General features: G+C 33.4%; 1 protein-coding gene across 3 annotated transcripts in view; it reads right to left on the minus strand.

Moving 5' to 3' along the window:
- The window catches only part of LOC144960693 (unconventional myosin-Va-like), a 174,921-nt gene that overhangs the window by 93,459 nt on the left and 55,970 nt on the right, over window positions 1-25,492 (minus strand). For all 3 annotated transcript variants that reach the window (XM_078893982.1, XM_078893981.1, XM_078893980.1), the window contains 13 exons: window positions 24,655-24,786; window positions 22,675-22,808; window positions 21,316-21,397; window positions 20,765-20,905; window positions 19,621-19,830; window positions 18,088-18,240; window positions 15,509-15,606; window positions 14,981-15,067; window positions 14,100-14,211; window positions 12,834-13,045; window positions 11,526-11,640; window positions 3,190-3,381; window positions 1,679-1,768 (listed from right to left, as the gene is read on the minus strand). In XM_078893982.1, coding sequence (XP_078750108.1) covers window positions 1,679-1,768; window positions 3,190-3,381; window positions 11,526-11,640; window positions 12,834-13,045; window positions 14,100-14,211; window positions 14,981-15,067; window positions 15,509-15,606; window positions 18,088-18,240; window positions 19,621-19,830; window positions 20,765-20,905; window positions 21,316-21,397; window positions 22,675-22,808; window positions 24,655-24,786 — 1,758 coding nt within the window. The remainder of the gene's footprint in view (window positions 1-1,678; window positions 1,769-3,189; window positions 3,382-11,525; window positions 11,641-12,833; window positions 13,046-14,099; window positions 14,212-14,980; window positions 15,068-15,508; window positions 15,607-18,087; window positions 18,241-19,620; window positions 19,831-20,764; window positions 20,906-21,315; window positions 21,398-22,674; window positions 22,809-24,654; window positions 24,787-25,492) is intronic.

Genomic DNA, 25,492 nt, shown 5'->3' on the forward strand with positions numbered 1-25,492 from the left:
AGAAAGCATGTAAAACAAAGCTAGGGGGTTAGAAGACACAGTATGTACCTCCCTGCCCACTATGGGAGGTACAAGAAAAAAAAACATTGTCCTAAAATTTTGTTTGTTTGTTTTTAAGGGTTTTACAGCGCTTGGAAGTAATTTAGGCCATATCAGCTTGTGTAAAAAGGAAGAAAATTGGATAGTAAAAACATTCTAGATGTACAATTAAAAGGACTTGAGGAAAAAACGTAAGAAAAAAGGGGGAATTGTTCTTCTTCCTTTTAAGTCTGTATCTTCAATTATGCAGATATCCACAGACCACAGTAGTTTTCTTTCATTGGAGATGTGAGCCGATTCCATCCACTGTTTCGTTTTTGTTTTGTTTTTGTTTTTAAGGGTTTTACGGCGCTTGCAACACATTAAGGTCATATCAGCGCCAGTAAAAAGGAAGAAAATGGCATAGTAAAAAGCTCTAGAATTACAATTAAAGCACAAAGAAAGGGTAAGACAAAGGGGAATTGGTTCAAATAGGGAACAGACGTAGATTCCCAGAGCACACTATCAAAGTACTTAGTTTGAGATCACCTAAAAGTCTCATCCAGACACAAGCACAGGTCCCAACTAAGAGGAATACACTCAAATGTTTACAAATCATATAATATAATATGTAAACTAAACATAATACAATGCATAACAGAGAGATGATTTACAAGGAAAAAAATATCATCTTCCAAAACTAAAACTATACATTCGACTGTTTCCCTCCCAGAACTCCGGCCAGGGCCAGGACAAAACCAAGTAATCTCATTCCAAGACAATGACAGGAAACAATTGGAAAACGGGTTGGGGGGATAGAAGACACAGTATGTACCTCCCTGCCCACTATTGGAGGTCAGGATCCCCACCCAGATCAACTGTTTCAATGTTAATGGTATGAATGGATACAAATGGACATCCACTCTCGAGTGAGTGGGGAACCATAAACTTGGATGGCTTCCCCTTATTTTGTTATTATTAGTAGTATTCTAATTATTATTTGATATAGCGCCAGTATCCACAAATAGTGCTCAGAGGTGCTTTACTATATTTTTTTTTAGTATCACACATGTTCATTCAATCGACTACAAAATCATCACAACAGTCGCCACACACATATCTTTTCAAAGTTCACATAGAATCACGATAAGCAGAAAGAAAAAGATTGGTTTTTAGATGGTAGACTTTCACATTGTCGGGTTTTAGATGGTAAAGAATTCCATACGATTGGAGCCAAAGATGCAAAACCACGCTCAGCAAACTTTGTTCTTGGGATGTTTTTTTCTCCATTAGCGAAGGAACTGCCGGATTGCAGAGATTGAGTTGGTTTACATTCCCTGACAAGGCATTCAAGGTATCAGGTGATGTATGGTGAAGGCAATTGTAAGCAAAACATTATTATTTTGTTGAATGCCACCCCAATGAAACAGTAACACACCACTTGCTTGAATGTCAACCTCTTGAAGACCTGAGATGCACATTCCTCGCACCAAATCCAAGCATCAGTAACACACTTTATAGTCACCTGGAACAACTACAAAACACGTCTAACTTCTACATCATGGCACAAGACCGAAGGGCAAGAGCTCAGGTGATCGCTGGTTCAGATAAGTAAGTAAGTTGAATACCATGATACAATACCTCTGTATCTCAGCCTTACCTTTTCATCCAGCCTCTGTTGCAGTTCGATGATTTTGTTCTCCAGACCTTTGTTGACGTTTTTGATGTGTTCCACCGACTTGGCCTCCACCTGGGGTTGGATTATATTATTGTTATTGTCATCATTATCAACATTAACATCCAAATTGTTGTTATTATCATCATTATCAACATTAACATCTACATTATTGTTATTATCATCATTATCAACATTAACATCTACATTATTGTTATTATCATCATTATCAACATTAACATTTACATTATTGTTATTATCATCATTATCAACATTAACATCTACATTATTGTTATTATCATCATTATCAACATTAACATCTACATTATTGTTATTATCATCATTATCAACATTAACATCTACATTATTGTTATTATCATCATTATCAACATTAACATTTACATTATTGTTATTATCATCATTATCAACATTAACATCTACATTATTGTTATTATCATCATTATCAACATTAACATCTACATTATTGTCAATATCATCATTATCAACATGAACATCTACATTATTGTTATTATTATTATTATTATTATTATTATTATTATTATTATTATTATTATTATTATTATTATTATTATTATTATTATTATTATTATTATTATTATTATTATTATTATTATTGATAATATTACAGTTATAATAAACATCATCATATCATCATCAAAATTATAATAATCTTGGATCAGATTTTCATTATATTCATCATCATCATCATTATGGATTAGATTATCATTATCATCATCATCATCATCATCATCATCACCACCGACATCATTCTCATCATTATTATTATTACTATCAATATCATCATCATCATCATCATCATTATCACCGACATCATCATCAACATTATTATTATTACTATTAATATAATCATCATCATTATCTCCATTACTATCATTTATATCATCATCATCATCGATAAACTAACCTCCTACCCAAAGGGTAGCAAATAATTGCTATTGTTCTTTTAATGATATAGAAAACTGGTAAAAACTCTGGCTCAAGGGGTTTTATGGCTCTGAATGACTACTTTCTTTGGACAAACCCGATACACATACCCATCTTCATCTGAGTATCTACCGACAAACATACCTTTACCAAACCTCGAGTGCCATAGATAGCACTACATAATATATAAAAACACCCATCATACCTTGAGTATCTTGAGTTGCAACCTGGCCTTCCGTCGTCGGAAGTGGCTCTGGACGAGCACAATGCCTCGCATGACCCGTTGGAATTTGACACATACCCATCTTCACCTGAGTATCTACCGACAAACATACCTTACCAAAACCTTGAGTGCCTTCGATAGCACTACATAATATATAAAAACACCCATCATACCTTGAGTATATTGAGTTGCAACCTGGCCTTCCGTCGTCGGAAGTGGCTCTGGAGTATCTACCGACAAACATACCTTACCAAAACCTCGAGTGCCATAGATAGCACTACATAATATATAAAAACACCCATCATACCTTGAGTATCTTGAGTTGCAACCTGGCCTTCCGTCGTCGGAAGTGACTCTGGACGAGCACGATGCCTCGCATGACCCGTTGGAATTTGACCCTCTGCAGCATGGCCCGGATGTTGGTCTGAAGCACGATGGCCTTGTGGTGTCGCCGCAGGTTGTTGTACCTCTCTCTGGCAAACTTGGCCCGAATATGGGCCTGGGATTCAAGGATGGGGAGGTAGGGGAAGTGGGTGTACATGAGTAAATCGAGCCAACTGACTGTTTGGATCTCCATCTCGTTCTCGTTCTTTTTGTACCACTCTAATTTCTTCACTAACTCTAGTCGGGAAAGCTGGGGCGGCCGCGAATACTGCGGAGTCAGGTAGTAGTAGCTCTCGATGGCCAACGATAAATAATTACCTCCCTTGATTTTTACTGCTAGTCACAATCGTCTTAATAGGTAAATTAGCGACGACATCTTCTCTACCGTGTGAGGGTGGTGGAAATAATCCCTCACATTAGAGCAATGATCTCGAAACGGGTATGAACTCTGTTGGGACTCAAAAACTGTGCTTACCTCCCTTGGTAGTTATTGCTAGCGATAATGACTGTTTCCAAAAACAAGTAAATTCTTTTTTTTTAAAAATAGAAATACTCTTCCGTTTGAAGAGTGGCATAAATTTTGTAATGAATTGGTTTGCGAGTGTGCGAGTGTGTGTGTGTGTGTATGTGTGTGTGTGTCTGTGCGAGTTGGATTATTTAATAGTATGTTACGCAGGGCCCACTGTAAAACAAAAGCAGCGATACAGTGGAAATCAAAAAGACAATCAAGTGTCTTTAACACTCGAAAACCAAATCATTCTGTCGCTGGTTCAAGACGATCTTCGATGTACCAAAGTTGGGCAACAAGACATGAATGTTGTGATGAGTCATCGACAGTCCTTTATAACTTCCAACAAATGACGCACAGAGTCCCGATTACTGAAGTTTGATTGAACAGAGTTCAAAGTTCACCAAGATATTGAGTCAATTTCCAATGGATTTACTTTAGTATCATGGGAAAACACCTGGTAATTTTATTTCATAACGAACAAAAATGGATATATCAGCTTTATCTAATAAAAAAAAGAACAAAATAACAAACACAAAACATTTCAGACTCAAAACCCTTCTTCAGCCAAAACGCAATACCATTCTCTTGTCAGGTCAACCAATATATGACACTTAAAACTTTTTTCAATTTTAAACTTTTTGTTCATGATAAAAAAATAAAATTTAAAAAAAACAACACAATCATCCCCCCCCCCCCCCCCCCCCTTTCCAATTCCCCCCCCAACATACTCGACCTCCAAAGTTTATTTCTTCTCGAAAACTTGATCTACTAAGTCAAATGGTTTTTACAAATCTTGACCCCAAATGTCTTTGAGAACGTTTCCTCTACAAAGTCAAGAAAAAACACCCAAAACATCATATCAATGTCTTCAATTATGGTTGAACCAAAATGTCCGTCCTTCAGGAGCAATTTCAACATAAAGTCAAACTCATCTTTAATATTTGCCTCGTAGCTGGGTCTGTTAGATCTGGTGGAAAGTACTTTGCGATAGACTAGCGTCCTTTCCAAAGGGTAACAAGCATTTGCATTTGTCTGTTTCATAATATAGAAACTGGGATAAACTCCGGTTTATTCGGCCTATTGGTTCTGAAGGATTACTTCTTTTTTTACAGTTAAAAGTCTTCTAAAAGACGACCAAAAAGTCAAAAGTCTTCTAAAAGACGACCAAAAAGTCAAATTCTTCAAGGACACTTTACCAACAGAGTCAATGTCTCAATATTACTGACCCAAAAAGTCAATGTCTATCAGTACACTTGACACAGACACCAAGGCAGTCATTGTCTCCAAGGAAATTGGCCAATAGAGTCAATTCCTCAAAAACATTTGAGAGAAAAAGTCAATGTCTTCCTGACCCTGACAGACTCTCAAAGTCTTATAGGACACTTGACCCAAAGAGCCTTCAAGAATACTTGACCCTTGACCAAAAAAAAAAGTCAATGTCTTCCTAACCCCAACAGACTCTCAAAGTCTTATCAGACACTTGACCCAAAGAGTCTCGATGCCTTCAAGATTACTTGACCCTTGACCAAAAAAAAAAAAAAAAGAGTCAATAGTTCAAAAACATTTGACTAAAAAAAATAAAAAGTCAATGTCTTCGAGGACACTTGATGCACAAAGTCAATGCCACAGATGACAAAATCACTAATGTTATCCTCACCACTAAGACAATAATATTTTGCATATCAACGAAATGCTCCCTAGAAGTGACTTTCAAAATAACTAAAAACAATTCATAACCACCATATCGAATTATGTGAAACATTCAACACTGAGAGCCTGTTGGTTTGAACCCTGTTTAGAAAAATAACAACAATTAACCAGTTAACCGCTGTACTCTAGAAAAAAAAACATGTATTTTAAAATTTGGCCAGAAAACTCGTCCTTTAAATATCTATCGATTTAAATGACCCTCATCTTGGTAACAAAAAAACACCTCTCAAACTTGGGACTTCGCAATGTCTTCCAAAAGTCCCAGGTTTGAGAGTTTCTTTTGCCATGATGAGGGTCATTTAAATCGATCGATATTCAAAGGACGAGTTTTCTGGCCAAATATTTAAATTCAAGTTGTTTTTTTCCAGGTATGACAAATGACTGGTTAGCTGATGCATGATCTGTCTATTGCTAATTTTAAAGTAAAATTCTAAATCCACCCAAACATCTTAAATAACTACACGCGCACTTTAAATCACTCGCTAGCTAATCTGAGTGGCCGATTCAATTGTTCTAATGATAAAATGTCATAATTTTGTATTGCGTCTTGGTTTTGTTCCCTTCTCAAAAAAACATTAATCACATGATTTGGGGGGGGGGGGGGAAAGAGAAGGGGGGAGGGGGAGATGGGTTGGAGTGTTCTGACTCACAATCTGATTGTTTGATAAAACGTTGTGACTGATTTATTGTTGTGGTGATTGGACAACATCCACGTGACAGGAATCAAAGACGTAACCTTGTTCTACACCAAACTATTTGATTGTTTGGCTGTTGTCGCCATGGGAACGGGTTACTGTGTTGCCTTGCGTATGGATAGAACGTTCTATCTCAAAACATGATAGGAGATAAGGCTTATCTGGCCGTGTCTACCTACCAACCCTCATCCCCAACCCTCTCTCTCACTCTCTCTTTCACACACATACACAATCAACCTCTCCCCCTCCCCTCCACACACACACACACAAACATCATAGCCTCCTAGCCTCCCCCCCCCCCCCCCCCCCCCCCCCCCCCCCCCCTTAACCCTCAGTTTCTATCCAGTTCATTATTAACAATACAAGAGGAAAAAAATATATTCCAGCAATGCGTCACCAATCCGTGTTAATCTCCTATATGCGTATTTATCCTTTTTACTCTTAGAATATAACGGAATGGAGCCTTCAATTCAATTCAAGACAATTGGTGTGGACGTTTCGTGTTTCCTCTTTGTCAACAAAACATGATAAATGGGGCACCAGTAAAGACATACAAATGCCAGATGAAAGGATGACATTGTTAAGGAAAATGACAACAAAACTGATTCCAGCAAAGACTTATAAGAAATTGCTTTGGAAAATCTGACCAGGTGTTAGGATAAGTTACTCAAATCAATGCTATTCCAAGTTGTTTTTTTAAAAAACAAAGTGACTATTTCTCCGAAAGCTCGAGGAAAAAAAAACATGATCTCTATTTCTCCAAACGGTTTCCGTTATGAAGGTTTTTTTGGGTTATTTGCGAGAGTGTCTGTTTGAATGATGAATGTGTATGCATTTTTTGGGGGCGGGTTTTCTTTTGCCAGTGCTTGGGCGCTCTGCTCTGTCTTTTATTCCCAACTTTCTGGCAGACTTCTATCTTGAGTTTGTGCTATCCTGTCTTTCAACCTCTGTTCCCGTCTTGAGACTTTGGCTTTGTTATTTATTAGGTTTCCCTTGTTTGAAAATTGAGTAGTTGTTGTGATTGTTTTCATTTTGGGTTAACCTGTTAGGTGTCACTGTGAGTTCCATTCACACCAGTCGTTTGTGTTATTTCTTCCTGTGAGTTGTGACGTCACACATTAGGTATGATATTCATTCAAGTGCCGTCTTGATGCTCATTGTGAAACAGAAAAATACTGTTTGTATAGTTAAATTCAGACACTTCCTTCCATCCACTATCTGGCATGCCCAGTTTTGAGAGACGTGAATCAAATACGTTCATGAATGCACAAGAGCAGATAAAAGGCTGTAAAAGCCTACATAAATCTGGGCTTATATAATTTCATATCATATATTTTTTTTGCTGATAAATTAGAAAGCAGGCAGCGATATGTAAAATAAAGATCAGAAAACACGTGTGAAAGACGCAGTAGACCGAAGGGCTAGAGCTAAGGTGGTCGCTGGTTTGGATAAAAGTAAGTAAGTAAGTAGTGAAAGACACAGTACCAGACAAAGCAGAGAGAAAAACACAAGAAAAAAAAAAAAACCTCCCAAAAAATCAGCCTGCCTAGATTGTTGAGTCAGGCTGAATTTTTGGGATGTTTTTTTCTTTTCTTGTATTTTTCTCTATTTTTGTTATTGTTGTTTTTTCTTTTCTTGTATTTTTCTTTATTTTTGTTATTGTTTTTTTTTCTTGTATTTTTCTCTATTTTTGTTATTGTTTTTTTTTTCTTGTATTTTTCTCTATTTTTGTTATTGTTTTTTTCTTTTCTTGCATTTTTCTCTATTTTTGTTATTGTTTTTTTCTTTTCTTGTATTTTTCTCTATTTTTGTTATTGTTTTTATTTTCTTGTATTTTTCTCTATTTTTGTTATTGTTTTTTTTTCTTGTATTTTTCTCTATTTTTGTTATTGTTTTTTTTTTTTTGTATTTTTCTCTATTTTTGTTATTGTTTTTCTTTTCTTGTATTTTTCTCTATTTTTGTATATTGTTTTTTTTTTCTTGTATTTTTCTCTATTTTTGTTATTGTTTTTTTTTCTTGTATTTTTCTCTATTTTTGTTATTGTTTTTTTTTTCTTGTATTTTTCGCTATTTTTGTTATTGTTTTTTTTTTCTTGTATTTTTCTCTATTTTGTTATTGTTTTTTTTTTCTTGTATTTTTCTCTATTTTTGTTATTGTTTTTTTTATCTTGTATTTTTCTCTATTTTTGTTATTGTTTTTCTTTTCTTGTATTTTTCTCTATTTTTGTATATTGTTTTTTTTTCTTGTATTTTTCTCTATTTTTGTTATTGTTTTTTTTTCTTGTATTTTTCTCTATTTTTGTTAGTTTTTTTTTTCTTGTATTTTTCTCTATTTTTGTTATTGTTTTTTTTTTTGTATTTTTCGCTATTTTTGTTATAGTTTTTTTCTTTTCTTGTATTTTTCTCTATTTTTGTTATTGTTTTTTTTTTCTTGTATTTTTCTCTATTTTTGTTATTGTTTTTTTTATCTTGTATTTTTCTCTATTTTTGTTATTGTTTTTCTTTTCTTGTATTTTTCTCTATTTTTGTATATTGTTTTTTTTTCTTGTATTTTTCTCTATTTTTGTTATTGTTTTTTTTTTCTTGTATTTTTCTCTATTATTGTTAGTTTTTTTTTTCTTGTATTTTTCTCTATTTTTGTTATTGTTTTTTTTTCTTGTATTTTTCTCTATTTTTGTTATTGTTTTTTTTTTCTTGTATTTTTCTCTATTTTTGTTATTGTTTTTTTTTCTTGTATTTTTCTCTATTTTTGTTATTGTTTTTTTTTTCTTGTATTTTTCTCTATTTTTGTTATTGTTTTTCTTTTCTTGTATTTTTCTCTATTTTTGTATATTGTTTTTTTTTTTTGTATTTTTCTCTATTTTTGTTATTGTTTTTTTTATCTTGTATTTTTCTCTATTTTTGTTATTGTTTTTCTTTTCTTGTATTTTTCTCTATTTTTGTATATTGTTTTTTTTTTCTTGTATTTTTCTCTATTTTTGTTAGTTTTTTTTTTCTTGTATTTTTCTCTATTTTTGTTAGTTTTTTTTTTCTTGTATTTTTCTCTATTTTTGTTATTGTTTCTTTATTCTTGTATTTTTCTCTATTTTTGTTATTGATTCTTTATTCTTGTATTTTTCTCTATTTTTGTTATTGTTTTTTTTTCTTGTATTTTTCTCTATTTTTGTTATTGTTTCTTTATTCTTGTATTTTTTCTCTATTTTTGTTATTGTTTCTTTATTCTTGTTTTTCTATTTCTTGCTTTGTCTGGCAGTGTTTCTCTCGCACATTTTCAGATTTTTTATAAAACATCTTGCTTACTTTCTTTTCCAGGCTCTTATTTTTGTCTCAGTATTTTATTCAATCAGGATAGTTCATTGTCTTCTTATACCGAGACTATTCCTAAGATGCATGTACAGCATTATTTAACCGCCCATATGGGTACTCAATATTGATGGAGAACATCTTCAATGGAGACATTTTTTTTTTCCTAATTTTTCCTTTTTTAAAAAATTTATCGTGAATGATATTCATGACATATGTATTGATGTATGGATGTAAAGATGAATGGATGTAAAGATGAATGGATGTAAGGTTGAATGGATGTATGGATGCAAGGATGTAAGGCTGAATGGATGTAAAGATGAATGAATGTAAAGATGAATGGATGTATGGATGAATGGATGTAAGGGTGTAAGGATGAATGGATGAATGGATGTAAGGATGAATGGATGTAAGGATGAATGGATTTTAGGATGAATGGATTTAAGAATGAATGAATGAATGAATGGATGGACACATTTATGAATGGGAGACAAAATGGACAGACAAATGGATGGTTGGATGTATAAAAAGGGTGCGAGAAATTAAAAAAAAACAACCAGAAAAAAAATGTATGACGTTGTTTCAATACAAATCAGAAATCAGAAACAATCGAAAATTTACAAACAAGAAAAGGATCTTAATTAATCAGTGTCAAGCTTGATTAAAAAGTCTCAACTGGTGAAGAAACGGTTATAACAAAGTCATATAAAAATCCCAATATTGAAAGTGTCCATACATGTGTCTTGTTTTTAGCAGTGTAATGTGTCTAGTGTAGGAGGTTGGTTTGTTTGATGGAAAACGATTGATTGATAAGGATAAAGTCTGGAATACGTTTTTCTTCTGACAATGTTACATAAACTTCAATACGAAGCAGAAATCATATCCCATTCATTTCTAAAGATGAATTGCCTCCATTGAGTTCTGACTTGAATCAAACAGATTTCAGCACTTAGTCAACCAACTTCAACCATTTGAAAAGATTTAACCTGTTTTTTACCAATATTTATGCTCATTTTCTCATATTTTACCCCCCAAAAATCATATTTTCAACACGTGCAACTGTCCAAAATTTCAATTTAACATTAAAATATGTTAATGTTACAGTGAATGACATAATCAGTCGGATGGTAAAAAGATTTGAACTGAGATATTGCTAAGTTTAGTTAGAAGGTCAATTTTTATCAAAAATGAGTTCTTGTCATAAATGATTGAATCAACCCTTTTTGTACATCTTCGGGAAATATCAAAGCTTAATTTCACTTCTCAATATTTTTTTAAAAAGCTAGTTAAGTTGAAAAAGTATGAAATTTGAGAAAAGTTGCTGGATACCTTTCCCATACATCTGACCATAACTTAATGAAAAATCACCCAATTTACTTCAAATAAAGATTAAAATGCTCTGGTGAGCAAAATTTAAAAATCTTAAAAAATAACTCAAGTCAAAACTTTCCACCTTCCGACGGATTATGTCATGCATTGACACACATGAGAAATCATACTGGTTGGCAGGCCTGTCGATGATGTCTGACATGGTCTATACGAGTCGTACGTTTTACACAGAAGCAGAGTTAAAAAGAATCAATTCTAAATGCAAGGGAATGCATTACTATTCAAGACATTTAAAAAATCAATTGAATATCGGAGAAAAAAGGCTATGAATAGTCATATAGCAAATACAGACGATTGAAGGTTGACATCAAAATTTGAGAATTAGAATATTGTCTCTAATCTTCGACATGTCAATTATACATGAAGTGGGTTTATGAAAATTATTGTAGAATTATAATTTTAAAATATATTTTCCTGAAAGACTTTGTACATAGATGTCAATAAATGTGCTTGACAGTGATTAAATTTCAGACTTTCATCATTTATAGATTGGTAGCTTAAGGCTTCTAAACTTTTCTGGGTTTTTTTTTTTTCTCACACTTGGTATGACTGGATATTTGTCTTGATGGGGTGGGGTTTTTATCTCGCATCCGATTATGTCTAGATATATGTATGGATGATATGGATAGATGAATGGATAACAATCCTTACCTGTAAGACAATAACAGCATTATAGATAGAGTTGTACAACTTCCTTTGTCGATATCCACGCCATCTTGCCTGGATACAGGTGGCTGCTTTAGCCTTACGCAGTTTGTCTGCCAGTCTGGAGGCGGGAGAGGGATAGAGGGGTGAGTGAGTGGGGTGGAGGACAGACAAAGATTCATGTGTATCAAAGTATTTGTCAATGTTAATCCAGTCAGTTAATGTATTTGTCAATGTTAATCCAGTCAGTTGATGTATTTGTCAATGTTAATCCAGTCAGTTGATATATTTGTCAATAATTATGCAGTCTAACAATGCATTTTTCAATGTTTATACTACCTTAGCAATGCACTTTAAAATATTTTATCCATTCCATTAATATATAATATTTCAATAATATCTTGTCAGAGAGAGAGAGAGAGAGAGAGAGAGAGAGAGAGAGAGAGAGAGAGAGAGAGAGAGAGAGAGAGAGAGAGAGAGAGAGAGAGAGAGAGAGAGGAGGAGAGAGAGAGAGAGAGAAAAGAGAGAGAGAGAGAGAGAGAGAGAGAGAGAGAGAGAGAGAGAGAGGGGGGTGGGGACGGGGAGTGAGAGAGAGAGACAGAGAGAGGGAGAGAGATGTTTGTTTGTTTTTAAGGGTTTTACGGCGCTTGCAACACATTAAGGTCATATCAGCGCCAGTAAAAAGGAAGAAAATGGGATAGTAAAAAGTTCTAGAATTACAATTAAAGCACCCAAGAAAAAGTAAGACAAAGGGGAACTAGGAACAAATAGGGATCAGATGTAGATTCCAAGAGCATACCACCAATGTACTTAGTTTGAGATCACCTATAAGTCTCATCTGGACACAAGCACAAAATCCAACAAAGAGGAATATACTCAAATGCTTACACTATACATTAAAAATGACAAATATAGTAATACATAACAGAGAGATGATTTACAAGGAAAAAAATATCATCTCCCAAAACAATAACTATGCATTTGACTGTTTCCCTCCTAGCCAGGACTCCAACCAGGGCCAGGACAAAACCAAGTAACCTCATTCCACCAAGACAAGGACAGAAAGCATGTTGGAAAACAGATATAAGGGGATAGAAGAAAAAGTATGTACCTCCCTGCCCAATATGGGAGGTCAGGATCCCCACCCAGAGAGGGAGAGAGAGAGAGACAGACAGACAGACAGAGAGAGAGATAGATATATATATATAGAGAGAGAGAGTGAGACAGACAGACAGATAGAGAGAGAGAGAGAGAAACACACAGAGAGGCAGACAGACAGACAAACAGACAAGAGAGGGGATATGAACTCCTTACCTCCTGGCCAGCAAGCCTCTGCCCCATGTTTGAACCAACAAGACAGATTTGAGCAGTCGTTGATATTTCCGTCTCTGCAACCAGCCTCGAATGTGTTTCTGTATCATGACACCGCACGACCTCAGCTTGTCGGCACGCAGTTTCTCCAGATAGGCCACCTGGCCAGCTCTGAAAAATATTTTGGTCTTTCCAAACCGATACTTGTCCTCATCCTGGGGGAAAAAAAAAAAAACAAAACAAAACAAGGAAAGTAGGTTAAAATTCAAGTTCAACGCTTTAATATAAAAAATAAATAAATAAATAAATATTATTCATCCTATAGGGGAAATTTGTCTCTAGGGTCTACTCCCAGGGAAGACTGGAATAACCCAGGCATCAGCCGAAAACTGAGTGACTTGCTCAAGGCCACACAGTGCAGCAAGTATTCAGACTCGGTACCTTTCGGGCGGGAAGCAAAGACTATACCGCTCCCTGTTTTGTTTTGCTTTGTAAGGGTTGTATGGGCTTGCAACACATCTAGGTCATATCAGCGCCAGTAAAACAGAAGAAAACGGGATGGCCAAAAATTTCAGAATAACAATTAAATCACCCAAGAAAAAGTAAGACAAAAGGGATTTGTTTCAAATAGTGAACAGATGTAGATTCCACGAGAATGCTATCAATATGCTTAGTTTGAGATCACCTAACTGTCTCATCTAGATATGATCCCAATAAGAGTGGCCGAGCATTGCACTGAGATCTGGAAGGTCCTGGGTTAGAGTCCCGCTTCAAGCACTTTTGTTGTTTTTTTCCTTGGGCAAGATTATTCATTAACCCCCAATTTGTTTGTTTGTTTGTTTGTTGCTTTAGGTCTCTTCCAACACAATTGAGGTTATATGAGAGACCGCTGAAACAAAAAAAACAGCAATCTAACAAAAATAGTACAAATGTAAATCAAAATCATAACCTAAAGATATCATAAGCTAAATTATAAATAACCAAGAACAAACAGGCAGAAGATTTACATTAAAAAAAATATCCCCTGTCAAAAATACAATCACAAACCAAAGAAGCAGGATAGGCTAGTAAAGAGAAGAAGAAACGACATCACTATCGGATCGTACACCCATGCGAACATCATAGGTATATGATTCAAGGGTGATGCTCCCATCCAACCACCCGCAACCCCCAATTTGCTGAATTTGGACAATAGGAATGCCTTGGCGACGATATTTTTATTTAATGAAAGGCGTAATTTTAAAAGTTTAAATACAGACATAGACTCACGTTGATGAGGACAGGTAAAATGGCCTCGCACGTTTTCCTGGCATCGTCCCGTCGAATGTGTTTGGACTGGGCCAGGACACGGTACCTCTGGAAGAATTCTGGGTAGGTCCATCTGTAAGGTATAAAATTAAAAAATTATATCAATTAGTGGATATAGAACGACACATGATGCCTGTAAGGAGATATTACAATTTTTTCCAACTGAGACAACGCTGTTAATGGCCAAGTACTCAGGGGGAGGAAGGGATGCTTCGTTAGCAGTGCCTATTTGAAATGTCAAAAATTTGTAGTTCACAAGGGAAAAAAAATAAAAAGGTGACAATAAATAACAACACAAATCGATTATTTGCCCTCAGCATAATCAAAATAAGCCCCAAAGTCCTAAATAAAGTTTCGAAGCAACTGAACTCTCCTTTTCAACAAGATTTATTGAATCAAAAACGTCTCAGCTTCACAAATAAGAGAAATCCTAACCCTTTTCCCAACCAAGGGAAGAAAATGATAAAATCCCTGACTTTTTCCCGATATCTCGACCTTGTCTGAACCCTGATAAATAAATAAATAAATGTAAATAAATAAATAAATAAATAAATAAATAAATAAATAAATAAATAAATAAATAAATAAATAAATAAATAAATAAATAAATAAATAAATAAATAAATAAATAAATAAATAAATAAATAAATGTAAATAAATAAATAAATAAATAAATAAATAAATAAATAAATAAATAAATAAATAAATAAATAAATAAATAAATAAATAAATAAAATAAACAAAAAGATACAACAGATTTTTTTTTTTAAATTCAAAATAAATCCAAATTATTTAAAAACAAATCAGGCCCAGGTTGTAAAAGGTTAATGAAGACCCCTTACCTGGACGGGTAGCCAGCGGCACTGATTCGGATGGTCTCCAGGACACCACAAGCTCTCAGTTGTTCTACAGCTCTGTTGGGTTCAAACCTGGGGAGACAGGAAAAAAAGACAAAGTAAGTTCAAAGTTCAACAGGATATTTTTAGGCCTCAGACCAATATCAATAAAACCTAATAATATAACCTTAATATTATAATAATAATAATAATAATAATAATAATAATAATAATAATAATAATAATAATAATAATAATAATAATAATAATAATAATAATAATAATAATCATGATAATAATAATAATAATAATAATAATAATAAATAATAATAATAATAATAATAATAATAATAATAATAATAATAATAATAATAATAATAATAATAATAATAATAATAATAATAATAATAATAATAATAATGATAATAATAACAAATTTTGGTCAAAATTCAACAAAGATCATGTTTGGGAGCTCAAAGTGTATTTTAACAATGAGAAATGGCATGGGTTGGCAAGTCAGCAATTCATACTCACAAGAACGGTTCCTTCAAGTCATTGGGTTTGATACATCGTATATAATGGGGAGTTGTGGCATTCAACGTCTCCATCAAGGCTATCAAAGATTCTCGGAACTGGGGAGGAAAGAAGAGAAATGTTTTGTTTGTTTTTAAGGGTTTTACAGCGCTTGCAACACATTAAGGTCATATCTGCGTCAGTAAAAAGGAAGAAAAATGGGATAGTGAAATTTCTAGAATTACAATTAAAGCACCCAGAATAGGTAAGAGAAAGGGGAATTGATTGAAATAGCAAACAGATGTATATTCCAAGAGAACACTATCAAAGAGATCACCTAAAAGTCTCATCCAGACACAAGCACAGGTCCTTACTAAGAGGAATACATTCAAATGTCTACAAATCATATACAATATGTAAACAAAACATAATACAGTGCATAACAGAGATGATTCACAAATAAAAAAATATCATATCCCAAAACTATCTATGCATTTGACTGTATCCCTCTCAGCAAGGGCATCCGGATAGGGCCAGGACAAAATCAAGTAATCTCATTCCAAGACAAAGCAAGTGGGAAAACAGAAATAGGGGGATAGAAGACACAGGAAGTACCTCCCTGCCCACTATGGGAGGTCAGGAACCCCACCCAGTAAAGAAGAGAAAAGTTTGGGATGCAAAGGACATCGACAGAATCATGGCAGTATTACTGTATGGCTACGAAACGTGGAAATTGAACAAAGAAGTTGAAAGAAGAAGAAGAAGAAGAAGAAGAAGAAGAAGAAGAAGAAGAAGAAGAAGAAGAAGAAGAAGAAGAAGAAGAAGAAGAAGAAGAAGAAGAAGAAGAAGAAGAAGAAGAAGAAGAAGACGAAGAAGAAGAAGTAGAAGAAGAAAAAGAAGAAAAAGAAGAAAAAGAGGAAGAAGAAGAAGTAGAAGAAGTAGAAGAAGAAAAAGAAGAAAAAGAAGAAAAAGAGGAAGAAGAAGACTTCCTTTATCAGTTAATTTTCCCCTTCATAGTTTCAATGGGAAAACATTGTTCAATACAACCAAAGGTCCCTTGAAACTGGAGTTCCTCCTGGTTTCTACATGGATGCATGGACAGTTAAAATTGCTAGCCACCTCTTAGGACATGATGCCGATCTATCAAAAAGGGAATATTTGGAAAAGGCTCTTTTACTCACAGTAGTCTCTCACCGTACTCAGTTGTAAAATGAGTACCTAACCGTTAACAATGCTGTCTTTGTTGGAAAAATTGTAATATCGCCTAACAGGCGTCATGTCTCGTTCTACATACTATGATCGTGACAAAAATAGGGTCTGGGGAGAAGTGCCAGATGAAAACAGAAGAATGCTCATCAATTATAGAGAGGTCGTGGGGTCGTGGTCCCCAGGGTAGACAAGGGAGAGAGAGGAGCGCATGATTTGTACTAAGTTTGATGTTTTTGTTTTTAAGGGTTTTATGGGGCTTGCAACACATTTAGGTTATGTCAGCACAGGTAAAAAGGAAGAAAATGGTATGGTAAAAAGTTCTAGAATTACAATTAAATAAAGCAGCCAAGAGAAAGTAAGACAAAGGGGAACTAAGAACAAATTAAATAGGGATCAGATGTAGATTCCAAGAGCATATCCCCAATGTACTTAATTTGAGATCACCTAAAAGTCTCATCCAGACACAAGCACAGGTCCCAACTAAGAGGAATACACTCAAATGTTTACCAATCATATAATATAATATGCAAACTAAACATAATACAATGCATAACAGAGAGATGATTTACAAGGAAAAAAATATCATCTCCCAAAACAATAACTATGCATCTGACTGTTTCCCTCCCAGCCAGGACTCCGAACAGGGCCAAGTAATCCCATTCCAAGACAAAGACAGAAAGCATGCTGGAAAACAGATATAAGGGGATAGAAGACACAGTGTGTACCTCCTTGCCCGCTATGGGAGGTCAGGATCCCCACCCAGTACTAAGTTTGAAAGCTCAAGCTCTTAAATAGCTTAATAACCACGACCACTAACCATGCTCAAAGCGCTTTACAAGGGCCCCCTGATCAACAGCAACACGTAGCATGTAGAGCAAAATTCAGAAGAAGTGTGGAGCGTGCAGTGTCAAATATTGAAGTGAAAACTCGAGAAGTGCCAGATGAAAACAGAGAATAAAAAGTCACGAGGTCAGTGCCAAACTCAGGATCCAATTGGATTCAGTAGTCTGATGTCACGCCGCCCGGCAACGGCGACCATCTTGGTTCTAAACAAAGAAAATCATTACTTTTTATTCTTTATGCTGGCAAGAACTTTTCATATGCCTTGTGATCAGAATGTGTAAAAGTCAAAACATGATCAAATTTATGGGGGTTTTTTTTCCTTTGGATACACTTTTATGCTCGCCGGAAAAATATTTCATACGGCGTCCGCCATTGTTCCGATAGTTTAGAGCCAGTGTTACTAAGTTACCATGCGTCATTAGGAAGGAAGTGACGTTACGACTGTTGAAGAGTATTGACGCGACACTCTCTACCAGGGAAAGAGACAGAGAGAAAGAATGGCTCTGAAGGAATACAGGTTTGTTTTGCTCTTTTTTTACTCCACATACCTGTGAGCCGACTGTCTTTTTATGTTGTTTGTTGGAAGCCTTGGGTTGAGCCCTGATGGGCTGCGTGTCAGATGGGGCCCGTCCCCGCCTCACTGGGGCGCCGCTTGCCTTGTCTTGGAAGTCTTCTGCAAACAGTTCACCCACCAACTCGTACTGGAAGACATGACAGCAGAAATCAGATATTTTCACAAAGTTAAAAAGAGTGACTTTCCCCATTTATAAAAACAAAAATAATAATATAATAATAATAAGATAAAAATACAATGGAAATAGGATGTATATATAAAAAAGGAGCAGCTCCATAACCAGAGCTGCGCTTTATAATATGAATAATTTCAACACTGTAAAATAGTTAGAACTGTCACTATAAATTGAAAATTGAAAAGATTGCAAAACAAATAAATTAATAAATTAAAATTTACATTTTTTGAAAGTAAAAAATGCGAAATAATTATATAACATGAATTTAACAGAGCTGTCAACTCACAACATCAGGATAAGACAGAAAAAAGCAGGATTTTGATTTTAAAATCAGGATTTTCTCCCAAAACCAAAAGCACCAAAAAAAAATGTATAATAATAATAATAATAATAATAATAATAATAATAATAATAATAATAATAATAATAATAATAATAATAATAATAATAATAATAATAATAATTTATACCACGCCTATTCCATTTACAAATATCAATGCTACAACTACAGGCCGTACACAAAACATGCCTAAGACGTTCATACCAAGAAAATTAAACTGTTTAACGGAAACTGGTTTTAATCCAGCAAATATTTTCTTATGAAATGAAAAAAATTAAAAATGTAAAAATATATGCCTTTTGTGCCACGATATCATAAGACACCATCGCCTAGGCATTCCATGAAGGAATATAGATAACTCATAAAACAAGATGTCTGATGTCAACAGGAATCACCCATGTGGTCCAAGTGAGCAAATTGGGGGTTAATAAAACTTGCTCAAGGAAAAAAACAAAAGTGCCTGAAGCAGGGCTCGAACCCGGGTCATCTGATCACAGTGCAATGCCTTAACTACTCGGCCACTTCGCCCCCCTGAAATAAGTTTTAACATTTATCTGAACTTGCACAATCCTAGATATTTTAGCTACTTTTCAAAATTGGAAAAAATGTATTAAAAATGAGCATGTACATAGATAGTTTATTCAACTATCATTAACATGTCAAAAACTAAAAACATTAGCTTTGATACTACATCTATAATTTGTCTCAGAAAAATGTAATAAATAGGGATAGGGTAAAAGTAACCCAGGCAAACTACGGATATAGTTGGTGTTAGGGTTGAGTTTAAATAAGACATTCTTTGTCTTCCTTATTTAAATAACCTGAGAATGGCCAAATGTGACTTAAAAAGCAACACAGATTTCATGCGCACCGCAGAGGATGGTGATTCGTGGAGACAACTGGCCGGCAACGTGCTCAAGAGCACAAGCCACAATGGATGGTGAGGGTTGAGTTGAGTTAAAAGTAGCTTATTTCTAAATTCAAAATGTCACCTCGCTGGCCTTGAGAGTCTTGATCTGTTCCTCTAAAACGGTGTCCCGATTCTTCTCCAAGAAGCCGTCCGACTGATACTGAACTAGGTCTGCAAAGTGGTGGATGATGAAAGCGGTCCGCGATGTTTTGGGTTTGCTGAAGTGTTTGGACTTGTCCAGGTGCTTCGTGTACAGCTTCTGGCACCAGTTGCTGTCCGAACCTCTGGGCATCTGGAATCGATGACATTATGGGATGGACACAAATTTATGTTTGTTTTGTTTTTGAGGGTTTTACGTTACGGCGCTTGCAACACATTAAGGTCATATCAGCGCCAGTTAAAAGGAGGAAGAAATTGGGATAGTAAAACATTCTAAAATTACAATTAAAGCATCCAAGAAAAGGTAAGAAAAAGGGGAATTGGTTCAAATAGGAAACAGATGTAGATTCCAAAAGCACACTATCAAAGTACTCAGTTTGAGATCACTTAATAGTCTCATCCAGTCACAAGCACAGATCCCAACTAAGAGGAATACACTCAAATGTTTGCAAATCATATATAATATGTAAACAAAACATAATATATTACATAACAGAGGATTTACAAGAGATTTACGAGGAAAAAATATCATCTCCCAAAACTAACTATACAATTGACTGTTTCCCTCTCACCAAGGGTCATGATCACACTAAGAGGAAAACATTCAAATGTTTACAAGATATGTTCAAAACAAGAGTGTTTTCCTCTCCGCCAACGACTTCAGCAAAGGCCAGGACAAAACCAAGTAATCCCGTTCCAAGACAAAGACAAAAAGCAACTCAGAAAACATATATAGTGGAGATAGAAGACACAGCAAGTGACCTCCTGCCCACCATGGGAGGTCAAATGAACCCACCCAGACTAAAAAATCTGAAATTTTTTGGAAAAAATAAGAATTACAAATTTTTAAAAAACTGTACAAGCTCCCAAATTGACTCATACCTATATTTTACTCAAAGCTTCTATTCATCAAATTATAAAAAAGGATAAATATCCATCTAGCCCCCCCCCCCCCCTTTTTTTTTTTTTTTTAAACAGTTTGCATCATGGCACAAGACCGAAGGCCTAGAGCTCAGGTGGTCGCTGGTTTGGATAAGTAAGTAAGTAGCAAGCATTGAGTTCCTTACCTTACATTCCTCGTCCAGCAAGTCCAAAATGCCGAGTTTGGCCTCAATGAGATCGATGCAAGGTTGATTGTCGTAGAAGTCTATGAAAGACCATTCAATCTTCTCTCTCACGTACTCCTCTTGTTCCAGTTTGAACACGTGCTGGAACAGAGATGATGATGATGATGATGATGATGATGATGATGATGATGATGATGATGATGATGATGATGATGATGATGATGATGATGATGATGATGATGATGATGATGATGATGATGAGGATGATGATGATGATGATGATGATGTTGATGATGATGATATTTATAATAATAATGATTATGACGATGATAATGTTGATGATGATGATATATACAATAATAATGATTATGACGATGATACAAATGATGATGATGATGTTGATGATGATGATGATATTATTAATAATAATAATAATAATAATAATAATAATAATAATAATAATAATAATAATAATAATAATAATAATAATAATAATAATAATAATAATAATAAAAATAATAATAATAATAATAATAATAATGATAAATTACCATGTTAAATATCTGTTGTAATTTTTCATTTGCATAGTTGATGCAAAACTGTTCGAAACTGTTAATTTGGAATGTCTCAAATCTGGCAGAAGGCAATAGAAAAAATACATAAATTTGTTATTTTAATTTACATTTTTCATAAAAACTTAATAAATATGACTAACCGCTTCCCGCTGGACCATCAGACTGGCACAGTGTCACAATAAGTTTGTATACCAAGCTGTTGCAAAAGCTCTTTCTTTGGTAAAATTCGGCACCAAAAAGACATAAATATTCAGTAATTTTGAAAACAATGAAAAAAAAAAAAGTTTTCTACATCTTCTCAAACTTGGAAAAAAACAAATAAACTTAAGTCAAACGTTAACGGATAAAAAGTAATCTTTCAGAGTCATTAGGCCCATAGAGCAAGAGTTCATCCCAGTTTCTATAGCATGAAACGGACAATAGCAACTGCTTGCTACCTTCTGGATAGGACACTAGTCTTATCGCAAAGTTCTTTTCACGCTAATCTAATAGACTCAGCTACCAAATCACTGCTGGGTGAACAGGGATCGATCAGAGACCCTATGCGTGTGAAGAGTGGGCGGCCATGTGGTCTAGTGGTATGACACTCGCTTTCGGATCGGAAGGTCCTGGGGCCGAGCTTCACTTTGCGCATAGTTGAATCCTTGAAAAAGGCTCTTTACTCACATTCTCTCATCGTACTCAGGTGTAAAATGAGTACCTGGCCATTAACAGCGTTGTCTGTCATAAAAAAAAATTGCAATATCGCCTAACAGGCATCATGTCATGTTCTACATGATGCCTGTTAGGTGATATTGCAATTTTTTTCACCGTACACAGGTGTAAAATGAGTGCCTGGCCATTAACAGCGTTGTCTCTGTCATAAAAAAAAATTGCAATATCGCCTAACAGGCATCATGTCATGTTCTACATGTAATGCGTTGCTGTTGGTCAGGGATCCCATGTAAAGCTCTTTGAGCACGTTTAGTGGATATTGCGCTATATAAAAGCTCAATTTTTTTTTTTTTTTAAATTTTAAAAAGTCCCATTGACATCATTCCAAGAAAACCGCAATATTTTGTCATTTATTTATTGAATTATAGAGGAAAATACCGCCAGATGGGGTTACTTTGCTTCAAGGGGTGACTTTGCCCCTGCCGATTTGGAGCATTTTGAGTATTCTCAGCCTTGTTGTAGTTATTTCCCTTTGCTATATCAAAGGTCAAGTTTGTTCAAGTTTGTGTGTTCTCACTTGCCCCTGCCGATTTGGAGCATTTTGAGTACTCTCAGCCTTGTTGTAGTTATTTCCCTTTGCTATATCAAAGGTCAAGTTTGTTCAAGTTTGTGTGTACTCACCCGTAGATGTCCAGGACCCCGATGAACTTGTGCGACTTGACCGTGCTGTGTAAGGCCTTGTTCACCTGGCACACGATCCAGTCGAACAGACGGGAATACATGAACTTGACCAGGGCATCTCGGGCAAAACTGGCCTGGAATCATGATAATAATAATAATAATAATAATAATAATGATAATAATAATAATAATAATAATAATAATAATAATAATAATAATAATAATATAATAATAATAATAATAATAATAATAATAATAATAATAATAATAATAATATAATAATAATAATAATAATAATAATAATAATAATAATAATAATAGTAATAATAAAAATACCATTAATAATAACAATGATAATGATGATATTGATGAATCATAATAATAATGATAATAATAATAATAATAATAATAATAATAATAATAATAATAATAATAATAATAATAATAATAATAATAATAATAATAATAATAATAATAATAATAATAATAATAACATTAATAATAACAATGATAATGATGATATTGATGATGATGATGATGATGATGATGATGATGATGATGATGATGATGATGATGATGATACTGATAATAATAATAATAATTATTATTATAAAAACAATAATATTTATAATAATAATAATAATAATAATAATAATAATAATAATAATAATAATAATAATAATAATAATATTAATAATAATAATAATAATAATAATAATAATAATAATAATAATAATAATAATAATAATAATAATAATAATAATAATAATAATAATACGAATAATAATAATAATGATGATGACGACGACGACGACGACAATAATAATAATGACAATAATCATCATAATAATAATAGTAATAATAATAATAATAATAATAATAATAATAATAATAATAATAATAATAATAATAATAATAATAATAATGAATTGAATTCATTAACAGCTCTACAATATCATGACGAAGGTCTCAGAGTGCTTTACAGTAGTTGTATCCACACATTAATTTGGAAAAGAACAAAGTCTAGCTTGACCCTCTCTCTCCTTACCGATTCTTTTCAGCATTTTCCCAAAATGGCAGGCTTAGCCAGCAGAAAAAAATGATTTTTAAAATTCAAACAAGCTCTCTACAAAACAACTTTATGTTCTTATTAATAATAATAATAATAATAATAATAATAATAATAATAATAATAATAATAATAATAATAATAATAATAATAATAATAATAATAATAATAATAATAATAATAATAATAATCATAATAATAATAATAATGCTGAAAACTTATATAGCGCTATAACTCCGAGACACCAGACTCTAAGCGCTTAAATTACAAATTACTTTGGCTGACACATACTCATTTACACACACACACACACACACACACACACACACACACACACACACAACACAAACCAACCAACCCTATCATGCTTCTCATACCATCTACTAAAATCGAAACAGATATGTTTTATGCTAACGTTTAAAAATAGACAAAGATTCTTTTTCACGAATGCTCTGTGGTGAGGCGTTCCAAACAGAGGGTCCGAAATGAGAAAAGGATCTCATTCCAGCATTTTTCCGAATTCGAGGGACAACTAGTTTTGTGGAATCACTGGCCGAACGTAAGGGGCAGGGTTTTGAATATCTTTCAATTAGTTCTGAAATGTAGGAAGGGGCAGTACCTTCAAGACAACGATACACTAAAACACAAGCTTTGAATTTAATCCTTTTCTCAACAGGCAGCCAATGCAGGTCATGAAGTAGAGGTCTGGCAGAATCGCACCTACGCTTCTGAATACTACTTCATGAATACTAATAATAAAAAAAAGATCATTCTTAAAAGTTTGTGATGTGGAAAATAAATCTGAATAAGAAAAATGTATAATATGTGACAAATGTGACAATTTTGCTGCAGGTGGTAAGGAGAAGGTTAAGATACTCTTTAAACATATCCCTCGACAAACAATGCTGTACCTGTATCTGTGTCAGGGGTTTGGTCAGGGTCTCGTTGACGGTTTGAATTTTCTTCTGACACAGCCACATCCTCATCTGTGATTCTTCTATACCCAGCAGTTTACACATCACTCCTACACTTTGTTCCTTGGTCTGGATAGGAGGAAGGAGGAATGGAGGGGGGGGGGGTTGAGAGAGAGAGAGTTCAGGGATTTTTTAGAGTTCAGGCTTTTTGGTAATAACAATAACAACAACAACAACAACAACAACAACAACAACAACAACAACAACAATAATTATAATAATAATAATAATAATAAGAAGAAGAAGAAGAAGAAGAAGAAGAAGAAGAAGAAGAAGAAGAAGAAGAAGAAGAAGAAGAGAAGAAGAAGAAAGAAGAAGAAGAAGAAGAAGAAGAAGAAGAATATAATAAGATAATATGTAAAATAATAATAATAATAATAATAATAATAATAATAATAATAATAATAATAATAATAATAATAATATAATAAAATAATAATAATAATAATAATAATAATAATAAAATAATAATAAAAATAAAAAATTTAAAAAATAATAATAATATTAATAAATAATAATAATAATAATAATAATAATAATAATAATAATAATAATAATAATAAATAATAATAATAATAATAATAATATAATAATAATAATAATAACAATGATAATGATAATAATAATAATAACAATGATAATGATATAATAATAATAAAATAATAATAATAATAATAATAATAATAATAATAATAATAATAATAATAATAAAAAATAATAATAATAATAATAATAACAATAATAATAATAATAATAACAATAAATAATAATAATA

The sequence above is a fragment of the Berghia stephanieae genome, chromosome 15 (assembly GCF_034508935.2).
Source record: "Berghia stephanieae isolate SIO BIC M18660-M18661 chromosome 15, UCSD_Bste_1.3, whole genome shotgun sequence".
Classification (NCBI taxonomy): domain Eukaryota; kingdom Metazoa; phylum Mollusca; class Gastropoda; order Nudibranchia; family Aeolidiidae; genus Berghia; species Berghia stephanieae.